Consider the following 14,887-nt stretch of genomic DNA (forward strand, 5'->3'; position numbering starts at 1 on the left):
ATCTCTACATATCATCCACTCACAACATACAGTTGATTAGCAGGAAATTGTATCATTTTCATATATTTTTACATAAGCCTCTCATATATAGCAGAACCTGCATGGCAGCATATGGACTTTCTACAACTCAAAGGGATACTATAGAGAAATGGTATCGTTTTCGAAACGTATGCCTCCCCAATATGGCATCAAAAAGAACCAGGCCATTTCAAATAAATTATTAAGGAACTGGGGGGAAGAGAATATAAATTACTTGAAAGTTGCGGAATAAATTGGCGCTATACAAAACAAGATTTATTTATAACTATGGTGATATTAGACCGCTACTCATGGATTTCTACACATGGAAATGAATAGAAAGAGTTCCCAGTGACACTGAACCCTACTGCTAAAATCTAATTTTAAAAAGTGTAAACACAGCTTACCATATATACTTGAGTATGAGCAGAGTTTTTTCAGAACTTTTTTTATGCTGAAAAAGCCCCACTTGGCTTATACTCGAGTGAAGTAAAAAAAAAAAAACAAAAACAAAAAAAAACTGCAATACTCACCTCCCAGTCGGCATCTGTGTCCCCGGAACAATGGTCTCCTCGGCGGTGCGGCAAGCTGCCCGATAATTCTCCCATTTGTCACCTCCCTGCTCGGCTTTGAATTCCCCCGCTGTCAGTGCTGTGTAAGTAAGCGCTGTGGTTGGATCGAGCGCCAGCCAATCACAGCCAGCGCTCGATCATTCACAGCCAGTGAGTGACATCACTGAATGGCTGCGATTGGTTTATCAAGCGCTGGCTGTGATTGGCTGGCGCTCGATCCAATGACAGCACTTCAAGCAGCTTGCTGCACCGCCGGGAAGACCATCGCGCCAAAGACAGTATACATCTAGTATATACTCGAGTATAGCTAGGCTTATACTCGAGTCAATAAGTTTTACAAATTTTTTTGTGGTAAAACGTATTGACTCGGCTTACACTCTGGTCTGCTAATACTCGAGTATATACAGTAATTCCCAATATTTTACTCCTCTCGAAGGCGTTTGAATGATCACATGGATAGTTTTACACGGTTAAAAAATCAGGGATCATGTACAAAATTCTATAATTCGATACTTACACCAACCCTGGTGAAACATAAATAAATTCGACATTAAATCCAAATGCATTTTATTTTGGTAAAGAAGACTCTTTGCTTCTAGCAGACACTACAGATTTAGACATATGCTGTGGCTAGTTATTGATGGAGCTAGTAAACAGAACCAATGTGCCACAGCTTCAGTTAATTTGCATACAAGAAATTACAGTATTTTATTTCCGTCTGTTTATAAGCAGAGTTCAGACGTCAATTCGCAAGGGGGGGGAATAAACATCATTTGTAAGCAATGGGAAAAAAGGAGAGTCAGAAGAGGCTGCCACTGTGGCAAAGCAAACAGAAGTCACATGAAAACTCTAGGAAGAAATGCAGTTTCTCCTGAGCCGACTCTATCCTTCATTCTGCTACCTGAACAAAATAACCAGAAAGGAAAAATGATGAGATAATTAACCTTTAATGCACAATGTGAACAAAAACACCTGCAAGTCAACTCAAGAAATTCATTAAACTGTTTACGCTTTCATTGCCATTTATGATGCTTTCAACACACGCTGCTTTTTTCATACTGCTTCCAGAACAAAGAATTAAATTGACTTTCACAAAATGTTCACGTATCAAATTTGTAGAACCATCCGTGACACTTGAGGGCCCTGTACAATATTTCTCCTAATTGGCACATAAGAGGGGGGGGGGGGGGGGGGAAGGCTGCAGAGTGTTTATGCGGTGCACTTAAATGATGCCGAAGTTACTGTAACAAGTGCTGTTAGTAGAAAGCACTAAGTGGCAGATATCCATAATGAGAGCCCTTGCATGGCAATGCAAATTTACTGAACTGGTCCTAAGATACAAAATTGCACCACTTTATTTAAGGCTTTTAAGTTTACATTTGGCCACCATAAAGCAGTTGTAGCATTAGGTTGGTCAATTGAATTACTGTGGTTCCCTGCTGGATATTTACACAATTTTTACACCCAAATGTTAATGCATACAAAGCAACAAGGCATTGATAAATAAACCAGCCAAAAAAAAAAGTTAATTACTGCAACGCAGGCCTTGTGGCTGATAACACAGGATTAAAAAAATTACGTCCCACATTCACATCCACTGAACTCTTCCACCATTTAACAACGCAACCAAAACAATACACATGGGATACAACCACTGACAGAAAAAAGGTACTAAATCTGTATTATTTGGTATTGCAAATACACATATGCATGAGCAAGCAAGGGGAAAGACAAGGGCTCACAGTGAGAATCTACAGCTGCAGAAGCCTGGAAATGATTTACAAAATATTGATAAATCATTAAAAAAAAACCCTCTTAAAATATACACTTCTTGTTGTAGACCCCCACTGTATACACTTCTATAAACGTTTGTCCCTATGTAAACAGAGTGGGGAAATGGAAACACTTGAGTAACAGAAAGGAACTTATGGAACGTCCCTTTAAAGAGATATCAAAGGCAGAATGTTCAACCAAGACAGACTATGAGAAATAAATTTATTATGACTCCTTTGCCTCCAGAAGGGTGCAATACAAGTCTCCACAGGATTCCCTAAAAACGAAGGAAGAAGAAAGGCAAAAATCATAGTTGTGAGAAGCACTTTGTACAACACAATAGATGTTGCTCTTGTATTTCTTTAAAGGAAGGAGAAAAAAAAAAAATAGTTACAAGAAGCTACAAATACGAAAGATGCAAGGTCATCGGGAGTAGTCTATAGAGGAGCTCTTTGGACTTTCTCGTTTTTAGTAAGCTAAAATAGTGGTGCTTTTCATTGTACACTCCAATAGAAAGGAAGGGCTTGTGAAAGAATACAGTACACGTTTTTTGGACACGTGAAAACATTGCTGTGCGAACAATGTCTCTGTTAACAGTAATACTGGATGTGGGCTCTGTTGTTCCCAGTTGCATACGTGAAGAACTTCTCAAAAAGCAGGCATCTTTCTTGTGACTTTAGGAGGGATTCTGATGGTGCACAATCTGAACTTGCAACTTCCATCCATATTGTAAAGGGTACCACCACAGGAAAGTCCATTGGAGTTGACAGGATAATTTGAGTTGGAATGCTGGCACTGTTAGACAACAGTTCTTCAGACCTGCAATAGGGTACAGAATTAGTGTTAATAAGAGAGTAAAGCTTTTTGAGATGTGTGGTTGATTGATCATGCAGATTCTTTGCCATTAGTCTAAGATGTTTTAAAATACGACAAAATGTGCAATATACTGAAATCAACAAGACAGATTCGCCTCCAAAATAAAACTAGTGTAGACAAATATTTTGAGGGGGTGGCTGACAGCTTGTTCTAATCTGCACTGCAAATATTTAGAACAAAATAGGTTGGTTATTAAAGGGGCTATCCAAGATGACAAAAAGGGCTCACCGTGGAGAAAACTCACCTCTTCGCTCTTGTCCCCAGTCGGCTGCTTTGGTCTGCCTGCAGACATAATGTTTACAGGTTGCACTCAGCCTGTGCACTCCTGTAAATAGGCTGCTGCAGCCAATGACAGGGCTCAGCAATTATTATGGAGCTGTCATTGGCTGCATCAGCAAGGAAACCCAGAGCCGCTGATGAGGAGTATTAAATCTTTGTTACGTTTTACCCCCATGGAAGAGCCCTCTTAAGATAAAACTATCATCTTGGATATCCCCTTTAAAGACAAAACATTAACTTTTTCATTGCCCTAGCTTTGAAACAGACATTTTCATCCACTCGCTGTATAGAAAAAGAAATTATATTTCAGGGAGAGATCTGACCATTTCTAAAAAGGAGTTTAAATTGGCACTGTAGTTTCAAGAAACTCTGCATAATTCATCACAGAAGCTAATGAAGGAGGCATTTCTTCTCTAGGATATATTAAAGCTTCTTCTAAGTAGGAGTCACTTCCTTCCCTTACTCACAATGGCTATTTAGTCAGAGTTCACTGCTAAAATTTAGCTTGAGAGACTTCTCACTGAGAGACCAGGTTACATGGTGCCCATACAAGTCTATGGTAGGAGAAGGAGCTGTAAAGTAAGAGAGATTCACGGTCTGGGCTGCTAAAGGCTGTAGTATTTTCTATCATACCCAGTGCAGAATTCACATCTACATTGCCCAGTGCAGCTACATAACATCTTCAAGCTGCTTTGGTGTACAAAACTGAGAAAAGCAGGACCTCCTACTTGCTGAGGGTTGTGTATGGGAGACGCGGCAGCTAGTTTCCACCCACTAGCTCAGTGAACACTGACAATTACACAAGGTGCATACAGTGGTCACTCTCTCCATTTGAACAGCTGGGTAAATGCTCTTACTTTATCTAGAGTTTGATATTCTGTTTGCATATAAAAGAAAAATATCATCAAATTTAAACAAAGTGTGATACCTGGCTCAGAGCTACAGCACATCTGTGTATTAAAGCAGCCGACATGTTGACTTTTTGCGTGCCTTTCCCGGTACAGGAGTTTTTCTGTTAATTTGTCGCACAAGATCATAAAAAATCTGTGAACAGAAAGATTTCACTAGTAAGTAAAAAGGATAAACTAATATAAAAAAGGAAAAACAAAAAGGATCACCTTCACTATGGTCCTAATGTTAGCAATGGTATAAACCATCTAACGCTGTAAAGCATGGACCAAGCAAGTTTGTTAAAGCATCCTACAAATAAATTCGAGCTGCACCTTATAAATTCTAGAGATTGTATTAAATGTAAGACTTGGGCAGATCTGGGACGCTAACCCCTTTCCAACCACCCCACATTAACATGTTGCCGTGCTGGTCCTTGTGCCTGCAGCAGCCCATTAGTTTGTGTTGTGTTTGATGGCACTGTGCTCTCCTGCACACAGTGCCATCAATGGGATCAGGCTGCTATACCAATAACCTGATCCTGTAGTGTTACAACTAACTAAAAATCAGCTCTGAAACCAGCACTCCTATTGAGTGCAGTGTTCCTGATGCAGAAGTGCTGAATCTGCATTTAGGGGGTCACTAGTGAACCCCGCCGGCTTGAAGGTGTACAGAAAAGATGCAATGTGCTTGGCTGTGTATACAGATCACAAATAAAAGTCATCTGATGGGCTTCTACCATTAGATCACTGTTTATCAGTGATCTTTATGTAGGGACTGTAGGAATGTGTTCCTTACTAAACTGTACTTCTACAGTGAAGAGAAAAAAAAAAAGGAGCTTAGTACTTCCAATAAAAAGTACAGACCGTTTTTGACCCACACACCAATTTTAAATATCCTGCATAAATTGGACTAGTTTTGCATGGATGTCAGATGCATAGACATTAATAAAAGTTCCCGTCATACAGACGGTAGGTTACGCCAAATATACTATAAATCCCTCAAGTCACCAATTTTAAGGCCCATTTAGACAACGATTATTGCTCAAAAGATGGTTTTTGAGCGATAATCGTTGTGTGCATTACATGGCAAGATGATCGCTCAAACGTTGAGTGATCACCTTGCGCTCCAAGCAGGGGATGCAGAAGACAAGCGGAGTTGCTTGTTTTCTGCATCCAGCTGTTCTCTGCTCGGAGCACCCGGCTGTAAATGATAGAGCGCCGCCTGTGATTGGCTAGCGCTTGATCCAATCACAGGGCTTACTTGCTGGAGGCAGGGGAATTCAAAGCCTAGTTTACCAGAGAGATGACAGGAGGGAGGATTACAGAGCAGCCTGTCCAACCGCCGGGGAGACCAACGTAGAGGACACAGACGCTGGCTGCAAGGTGAGTATTGCATTTTTTTTTACCTAGTGTAGCTAGGGTTTATATTTCAATCCCCCACCCCACCCTAAAAATCAGGGTAGGGCTCATTATCGGGGTAGGTCTTATTTGCAGAGAAACTGCATAACATTGTTATGGGCAAAATAATTTTAGTATTAATTTTGGGGATAAATATTAAACTATCTTAAAAACATAGCATGGGAAAATAAGGAATTTTCTTCATTTATCTATATTTTCCTAATTCTGCCCATTTTACCTGAAAAAGATATACAAACTAATTTTAAATCAAGGTTACACAAAAACAAAAACACGCGTAGGATAAACAAAAAAAAAAAAAAAAAAAGCAGCATTCCCAACAGGTGAGCTTTTGTTCTGAACATGAAGGATGGAAACACACTTGATCATAGTTACTGTTTCGAGGACCTTAGGCCCTTTTAGACACAACGAGTATCGCTCAAAAATCACTCAAAGCAGTCTTTTGAACGATTCTCATTCTGCCTAAATGCACTGCCATCGTGCACGAGTCGGTGATTGCTGAATTGTAGCTTGCTAGAATTGAGCAATCAGGCTGTTATCAGCCAGCTGCGCTGATAAGATTCTTTGTGCCCGTGTCCTGCCGTGAATTCACAGTGGGGACACAGGCAGTCAGAGCGGAGAAGAATACAGCTGTCTGTTTATGCAAAACAGCTGTATTCTTCTATTAGCGGCTACGGCTGTGTCCCGCTCCACTTGCATATTCTATAGTAGCTACTTAGCTACTATAAAGTACGCAAAGATGATCGCTCAAAAGTGTCACAAACTATCATTTGAGCGATCATCCATCAGTGTAAGTGGGGCTTCAGTTGTCTCATTTTTAACTTTATTCAAGCAATACAGCTTAAAGACTGTACAAGTGGTGGTCAAACTAGATGTTAATCTGATCACTTATTTGACCAACTGAGCTAAAGGATCTAGCCCAATATGGGTCTAAGCATTAATATGGATAAACATCAACCTTCAGTAAAAGATGCTTTCACTGTAGGGAGTTTTGTCTTGTATAGGAATGGATTACAAGATCTCCATGCTGTATTTAATGGCTAACCATATATGTACATTGCTGATCCATTATAAACTATGCTCATTAGAAATAGTTGACCTCATACTTCAGAATTGTAACATAACTTACACAACTAATGAATAATGTTTACCTCGTTGACATTAATCTTCGACTTGGCAGAAGACTCCAGGAATGCACAATTGTTCCACTGTCTTGCTAGATTCTGCCCCTGTTCCTTGCCAACAACCCGTTCATCTTCCAAGTCACATTTGTTCCCAACCAAAATCATTGGCACCTAGATATTAGAACTCTGGTTAGAAATTCCATCTGATAGATTTACAAGCTCAGGACAATAGCGGATCTACTATCAGCGTTAATACAGTTTCAACGAAAAGCCCAGCTTATGTTTACTGGCTAGCTGTACGCCGATGTACAAAGTTCACATTACATACTGCATACAGATTGTGGTTCTTGCTGAACGGGCGAGTGCATAAAGAGCATATGGAGAAAGCTATGGGCTTGTTTTTAGAACAGACTTTGGGCTCACTTGCACAGGTGATTGTCGTCTGTGTATTAGATGCATATATTAAATCTGCATATCCCACAGTGGTGCATAATAAGCGCCAATATAGGACATGCTGTGTTTTTTTTATTTTACACAAGCATGAAAAAAATAAAAAGGCAGATGTGAGTAGCCCAATAGAAATAAATGGGCTTTTAGCACTGCGTAATACATGCATAACACATGGGCGACATACGCCAATGTGACCGAACCCTTATCTACATCATGAAGCACCATGACTTATTTGCACTACCACTTTATGGAAATATAAAAAGCATCACAATGCCAGAAGGATTTTTCCCACTGATGGATTACATTCCTATGGTCTTAGCAGGGGATCAGCACCTCCGTGCGGAGTAGGCCTACAAAGAGGATAGGACCGCTTTTACACCCTTACATAAAAAGTTATATAAGGAGTAGAAGGTTTTACCAGAAAACAATTGTGTTTTCTGTAGCTGCGAGCTCGCATACACCCCACATATAACAATACGCGATATTCAGTAATGAGGCGTTTCTTTTATAATCCTGTGAGATAACACGTATATCTGACAATACCAGGAAATGAAACTGCATTAAAGAACAGCACTGCGAACACTCACTGAAAGGATGTGGTGGCACTAGTTGAACTGTCCATTTAGAGGTAATGGTCTTTTATAACTTAGTTTTGTTTTGTTAGCAAGGCAACCACAAAACGAACATTTCCCCGCATTTAGTCAGCCATGCAAACTAACTGCAAATGCAGAAGGCTCTCACAGTTAGTAAAGTTAGTGCCAACGAGAGTACTTAGAAAAACTACCGTCAGGAGGGATCCAGCTCTACTATCAGAAATTCTGTTCAAGACAATGCCAAACTCTGTAGACTCTGGAATATGGGACTGGTCCTTGACAGCAAAAAGACTATCGAAAGACTGTACAGTGATACCTCGGGTTAAGAGTGCTTTAGCTTACAAGCTTTTTGACTTGAGAGCAGGCTCTCTCCCAAATTTTTGCTCTGATTTAAGAGCAAAAACTTGGGTTAAGAGCCTTGCTCTCAATGGGGCCGCCGCTGCTGCCAGTGGCCCCATTGAAATCAATGGCCTGCTGGCAACGCCTGCAGTAATTTTCAGGGAAGGGCTTTAAATATAAGCCCTTCCCTGAAAAACCATCCCTAGCTGTAGTAAAAAAAATATATACTCACCTGTCCACCGCTGCCGGGGCTCAGTTGTGTCTAGCCACCGTTTGTTCTCCCTGCATTTTTAATCCCCGTCTGCTGAAAGCTTCATAGCAGTGCAGGGAGAACAAGCGGCGGCTAGACGCGCCTGAGCCTCGGCAGACAGCTGAGTATATATATATATATATATATATATATATATATTTTTTTTTTTTTACTACAGTTAGGGACGATTTTCAGGGAAGGACTTATATTTAAAGCCCTTCCCCAAAAACCACTGCGGGGGTGCCGGCGTCCTATTGCTTTCAATGGGGCAACGCCATCCCCATTGAAATCAGTAGGATAGCTTCGTGATCCGGAACGGAGTAATGGTTTTTCCATTCATTTCAAATGGGGAAAATTGATTTGACATACGAGTGTTTTGGGTTAAGAGCTCTGTCACGGAACAAATTAAACTCTTAACCCAAGGCACCACTGTATATGCAATACGGCTTGTAGAGTATGAGGTGTGACAGACGTGCCGCCTCCTACTTCCTATGACTAGGATTATTTTTGCCGTGTTCTTGTAGTGTGGCTCTCAGATAATCAAGTGTAAGAATGTTATTAAACATGTTGAACACATAATTCTCGTGTGCTAAATGCATATGTGCAGTGAAGTGGAAAATATTTTAATGCTTCACTGTACTAAATAAAGCAACTGCTGAAAAATAAGCTTCGTGACTATGGAGAAAAAGTATGAAAAGGTAGTTTCTTCCACACAACACTTATCTGCATCTGACTGCTGACTATGAAGTACAATACACCGGCCAGTAATGAAATCATCAGTCACGGCAGTTCTGTGACAAATGGGTCACACCCAAAAGTCCTTGTTAAATGTCACAATGTCGGTTTTAATTTGTCTTTATTTGCAAGCTTTCAGTTTGAGGAGTGAAAAACAGCCAAAATGATACTGCGGGGAAAGTTCTATAGCTAGTCGCATGAAAAAACATACATAATCTGCAAGTATACAATAAATGAAGGTCATACTCAAGTGTACTGACTTCTAGTGGTACTTGTACAGCCATGCTTTATCTAGATGAAATGTAATAAGCTGACAAACAATGCAACCAAAGGCAACTAATATGGAAAAATTGATACTCTTCATTTCCTTGGAGATCTTCGATTCTTCCAGAGTAGCCCTTACTAATTCTACAAGCATTGTCCATTACATAGTTACCAACGTATGTACATAAAAGACATAATCTACTTTGTCAGTCACTATAATTTTTCAGATGATAAGAAGCGCTTTTTAGCAAGGAGAAAAAAAAAAAACCTTGCTAAAAAAAAAAAAAAGTTGCTGTTTATGAACACTCCAGAGTCAGGGTGTGGCAGTAATGCCAGACCTCCCTGACTGGTTACCCAATGATCTGGCAGAGCACACTCCTCAGTCACCAGTTTAGCAGGGACTGAGGAGAGATATTGCGCCAGATGTACGCAAGGAGGATACTTGGGGCCAATCAATCACCCTATAGAGTGTGGACAAGTGTTCCTGCTGCACACATGGCCAGAACTAAGGCTGGGGAACTTCGTAGTTTGTAGGTTAGTGAGCGCATTCAACAACCATTGTGCTACAAAAGCACAGTGGTCAGCAAGCACAAATAAACCAGGCCATTGTAAGGCAATGAAAATAGATAAATATATACTAACCCCCTTTTGTACCCTAAAACACAATGAAAAAGAGGCAACATTGAAGACCACTTGTGGTTTAGTCATTAACACCTCCACTTCCTTAGTCCACCAGGCAAATTTTAAATCAGTATATACGTATTTTTCCATTGTCTAACCCTGGAGTGTGTCTTATAGTCTAAAAAAAACGGTACATTTTACTAAAGTGAATTGAATCCAGAGAAAATAGGATCTGCTGGTGCTGGCAAGTTTTATTTTCAATAAAAGACTGAATTGAGCTTGAACTACATTTGCTTGGAGGCCATCTTTTCAAAGTTAACGCAGAAGCCTTACCCACCCCCCACCCCACGTCTCAAAAAAAAACAACAAAACACAACCAAATGCACTATATGAACTTCATGGAGTCTATATCCACATGCACAATATGCAGAAAATAGATAGCTTTGAGGCCAATACACCCCCAAGTGTCAGTAGCACAGAACTTACATCATCAGTGTCTTTGACTCGGAGGATCTGTTCTCTAAGGTCCTGTAAATCATTAAATGTAGACTGTGCAGTTATGGAGTAGACTAGTGCAAAGCCTTGTCCATTCTTCATATAAAGATCCCGCATTGCTGTGAATTGTTCCTATAGAAAAGCAAAATAATGAAAAGAATGCAGGTTATACTAGAGCAGGAGTTGATAAACTTTTTCAGCCATGGAGCCCTTTTTGAAGCAGAAGTTTCTCGTGGAGCCCCAAGGTGTGGTCAGGGGAGTGGTTATGGTGGCCCCAGTAGCAATAGCGGCCCCCCCAGCAATAGCGGCCCCCTCAGTAAGAACGTTTCCTCCCTTGTCCTCTCCTACGGAACTCAGGAGGAGAGGACCCAGGGGAGGAGGATCCCGGCTGCACACTGACGTCAGAGTGTGCACCAGGATCAGCGTTGCAGTGCAATTATAGCGGGGAGCTGCGGTACCCCCCCCCCCCCACCCGTAATCACTACAATGGTAAGCAGCCGCCAGAGAACATCGGTCCGAGCCCCTGACTGTCACTCATGGAGCCCCAAGGGCTCTGGAGCACAGTTTGGGAACTGCTGCACTAGAGTATGCAGTCCAATATTACATAATGCTGGGTTGAATTTTATGAATGTATCTCTTGCATTTTAACAATACTCATCACTTTATACTATTCACTTTGCATTTTGTTAATAGAAGTATTAATATTTTTTCAATTTTTGAGAGCATTTTTATTTTGTTGCATTTTTTCCACATCTGTTTAAAACTTTTGCACAGTACTATGTATAAATATATAGTTTATCTAGTTTGCCATACGAATATCCTTCATCACTGTTAATATCACAAATATGTCAATAATCAATAAAGTATGGCAAGTAAACTTTTGATTGTGGCCAATGGCAGGTATGGTTTAAAGAGGACTGTGAAGTTTTGTTACAATGACCGCCCACATGACTGGACATGAGATACATGCAACACTTACCGTTCCTGCCGTGTCTAAAATTTCGAGCATACATTGTTGACCGTCAACTTCAACTTGCTGTAAAAACAGAAAGAGCAGGTAAAAACGTCTAATCAATAACAAACATAATATACTAAGTCTCTATCTGCAAGTACTGCATGCGGAGATGTACAATACAGATTCATATATATGTGCAATATAAGAATGCTTAAAAGGAGTCAACTCAAAGTAGACTTCTCACAGATCCAGAGGATACGTGATTGAAGTGTGTGGTGGGAGTTTAATCACAGTGACACCCACCGATTCAGAGAATGGGGGTTCTGTGTCCCTTCTAGTCGCCTTTCTGCACCCCTCGCAGTGAGAAAAAGTTGGAATGGAGTGGCGGTCGCGCATGTGTGGTGCTGCTCCATTCATCTTCAATGGGACTGCATGAGATAGCTGAGTGCTTGTACTTCGCCATTTCCATTAATTCCATTGAAGTGAATGAAGAGGCGCCGCGTATGAGCAACCGCCGCTTTAATGAATCTCCTCCTCACAGCGGAGTGAGAGAGGGAGGAAAACTGGACACTAATTCTAGGGATATGAGGGGGTCCCATTATCAGACTTCACAAATCCATAGGATAGATGGGAACGCGGCATAAATCCGTACGTGGACATTAGCCCTTTGGCCTAGTCCACTCTTGGATTAGATTTGCCACTGCAAGTCTGTGATATATCTGTAGCAAAATCCACATTTCACATGCAGTTTTTGTCACAGATTGCACACCATGCATTGCAAAAGTCAAGTCTGCATTCAAAACTTCCAGTTTTTCTGCAATGTAATGGGACTTTCAAATCTGCACCAGCTCAACATGTCCCAGTGGATTCTTTCCCACTACATGCAGATGAGGTTTTGAAGTTTAAGCCTTCATCGCAATTGTGTCTTTGATCATAATGCGATTACTGCTTAAAAGTGGCCAACAAAAAACAGTTGGCAGGAAATTCAATATAGATAGTAACATGGAACTTATGAAATGTGAGCCAAGTTGAAATCAACAAAAGGGTAGTTTTGTTATAAATTCACTTTAAGAACGCCATTCCCTCACATCTCTGCATTATGCATGCAGGAACAAGACCATTCTTCCATTACAATGATAGTAGTGTGGCTATGCAGTCAGATGAATGCATGAAACTATGGCTCTGGCTACTTTTAGCCCCTGGGTATCTTATTTTACAACACTGCAGAAAGTGAGACTTTACCAAATTGGATGTTGTAATCGGCTCAACGGTGAGGTAGGAATTACTGTTTGATATTTCTATGCGGTTTTGTAGATAAAAGCCAACAGTAAAGTGTTATGGAAGATGCGACACCACTGGCAGCTACATACCTCCCAAGAACCAACAGTTAAAATACAAATTGCCCAATCTTTAGCCCCCTGGCATCTGGGAGAGTCAGGAGGCCATCACACCTTTTAGAATCAGCCCATCTCACTGAAGTTGTCTGATTTGGCCAATCTATGTCTAAGGCGTGTGTGGCCATCACCGGACTGAGCATCTGTCCACATCCCAAAAAGAATACAATTATAAGCTTTATAACTCAACATATACAGCCATTGGAATCACTTTTGTCTTTAAGACAGTGTTTGTTCTTACATAAGCCAACTTCTGTCTAGCTGATGTCCAGCAACAGCACATGACACTTCTACTGAGGAAGAATAAAATGTCACTTGCAGTCAGAATGATGTGCAAGCACGGTCCCTCCAAAGCTGCGGGCTATGGAAGACCACTGCAGTACTTTGCTGAATCTGCTGACAGTATCGTTTGCAGTAGACTTTGATTGTGTATCTGTGCAGCAGAGCTTAAATGCAGAAAAGGAACACACGCTCTTAACATGTACATAGTAAAATATTAGCAAAAAACAAAATGTGGAATTTCCCTTCTACCTGTAAATACAGCAGTGTTAGGCTGAATGCCCACGAACGGATTATCGCTGTGGAAATCGCGGTCAGACAGCCGCCGCGATTTCCGCAGAAATGTCCGTCCATAGACATGCTGGGTAAAACAATTCTCCCCTGCCAACGAGTGGAAAATCAGCTGCGAATTTCCATTCGCGGTGGAAGAATCCAAATATGTTTTACTTTGTGCAGAAAAACGCATGGATGGCTTCCATTGCAGTCAATGTAAACTGTCCGTCCCACGATACTCTGCGCTGTGGGCACAGCGGAAATCCGTATCATATCCCAGCACCGGCGCATCATGCGCTGCACTGCACATGTGCGCCGGCTTGCGGGCCAACACTTTGGTGGCAGATCCGGAGAGGCGAGTATAGGGTCTCTGGGGGGTGCTGGGTCTGATTTCGCAGGCGGAATCAGACCCGGCTGTGGGCATGAGCCCTTAGGGTGAATACCCATGGACGGATTTACACCGCGTTTCCTACGGCGGACATCTACGGGTGAATTCTGCAGTGGCAATGTTCTATTGAAGCCAATGACTCTCTGCCTGCCAACGCACACATGCAGATTTCTATCACAGATTTCCGCGAGTGGGAAGAAAAAAATGTGGCATGTTCTATTTTACCGTGGATTTCTGCAGCCGGAGGGCACCATTGCTATCAGGAAATGGAGCCCGTGGAAATGTGTGATCACTCGCTGGCACTTTATTTTGAATCACGGTACTCACAGAGCGGAAATCCACAGGCGTATTCCGCATGAGCCCTTAGAGTGGGACTATGAATGAAGTTGATGGAGTCCTATGACATGGCAAGTCACACCAGCATGAGACTTCATACCATTGTGCAGCTACAACAAAGCACTTGTGGCGATGGCTTCCGAATGTACTTGGGATCATATTACTGATTCAAAATACACCATACTGAAATAGGATATAGGAGTATTATACTCCAACTATTGTGTTTTTATGGACTGAGCATTCAATGGATTAAGCCTGAAAGGTAAATAAGTTCTCTATACAGAAAGCATCAAAAATAAAAATAAATAAAGGAATAGACATGATGCTATAATATAAGCAGGGAGGAATTACAACAGCATTATGAATGAAATGCAATTTCCTTAATTGCACAACATTCATCAAGACTGTACATATGCATTATCTTCCTCCCTTACTACCGATTGCCAATGCAGCCCTTTCGATATAAGAACTGGAGGTCTAACAATTTGAACCCCACCAACGAGACCATGATGACATATCCTACAAGCATGTTAAAATCACTCGATGGTGGGGAAATATGCAACATTT

The 14,887-nt window shown here is 41.2% G+C and overlaps 1 protein-coding gene across 1 annotated transcript in view; it reads right to left on the minus strand.

The window, feature by feature from the left end:
- Positions 1-1,518: 1,518 nt before the first annotated feature.
- Positions 1,519-14,887, minus strand: part of RAP1B (RAP1B, member of RAS oncogene family) — a 46,793-nt gene continuing 33,424 nt past the window's right edge. The window contains exons 4-8 of the mRNA XM_066591617.1: positions 11,675-11,731; positions 10,687-10,827; positions 6,976-7,119; positions 4,447-4,562; positions 1,519-3,182 (exon numbers count right to left, since the gene is read on the minus strand). Of these exons, the coding sequence (XP_066447714.1) occupies positions 4,476-4,562; positions 6,976-7,119; positions 10,687-10,827; positions 11,675-11,731 (429 nt within the window). The 3' untranslated portion in view covers positions 1,519-3,182; positions 4,447-4,475. The remainder of the gene's footprint in view (positions 3,183-4,446; positions 4,563-6,975; positions 7,120-10,686; positions 10,828-11,674; positions 11,732-14,887) is intronic.

This window comes from Eleutherodactylus coqui, chromosome 2, assembly GCF_035609145.1.
Source record: "Eleutherodactylus coqui strain aEleCoq1 chromosome 2, aEleCoq1.hap1, whole genome shotgun sequence".
Taxonomy (NCBI): domain Eukaryota; kingdom Metazoa; phylum Chordata; class Amphibia; order Anura; family Eleutherodactylidae; genus Eleutherodactylus; species Eleutherodactylus coqui.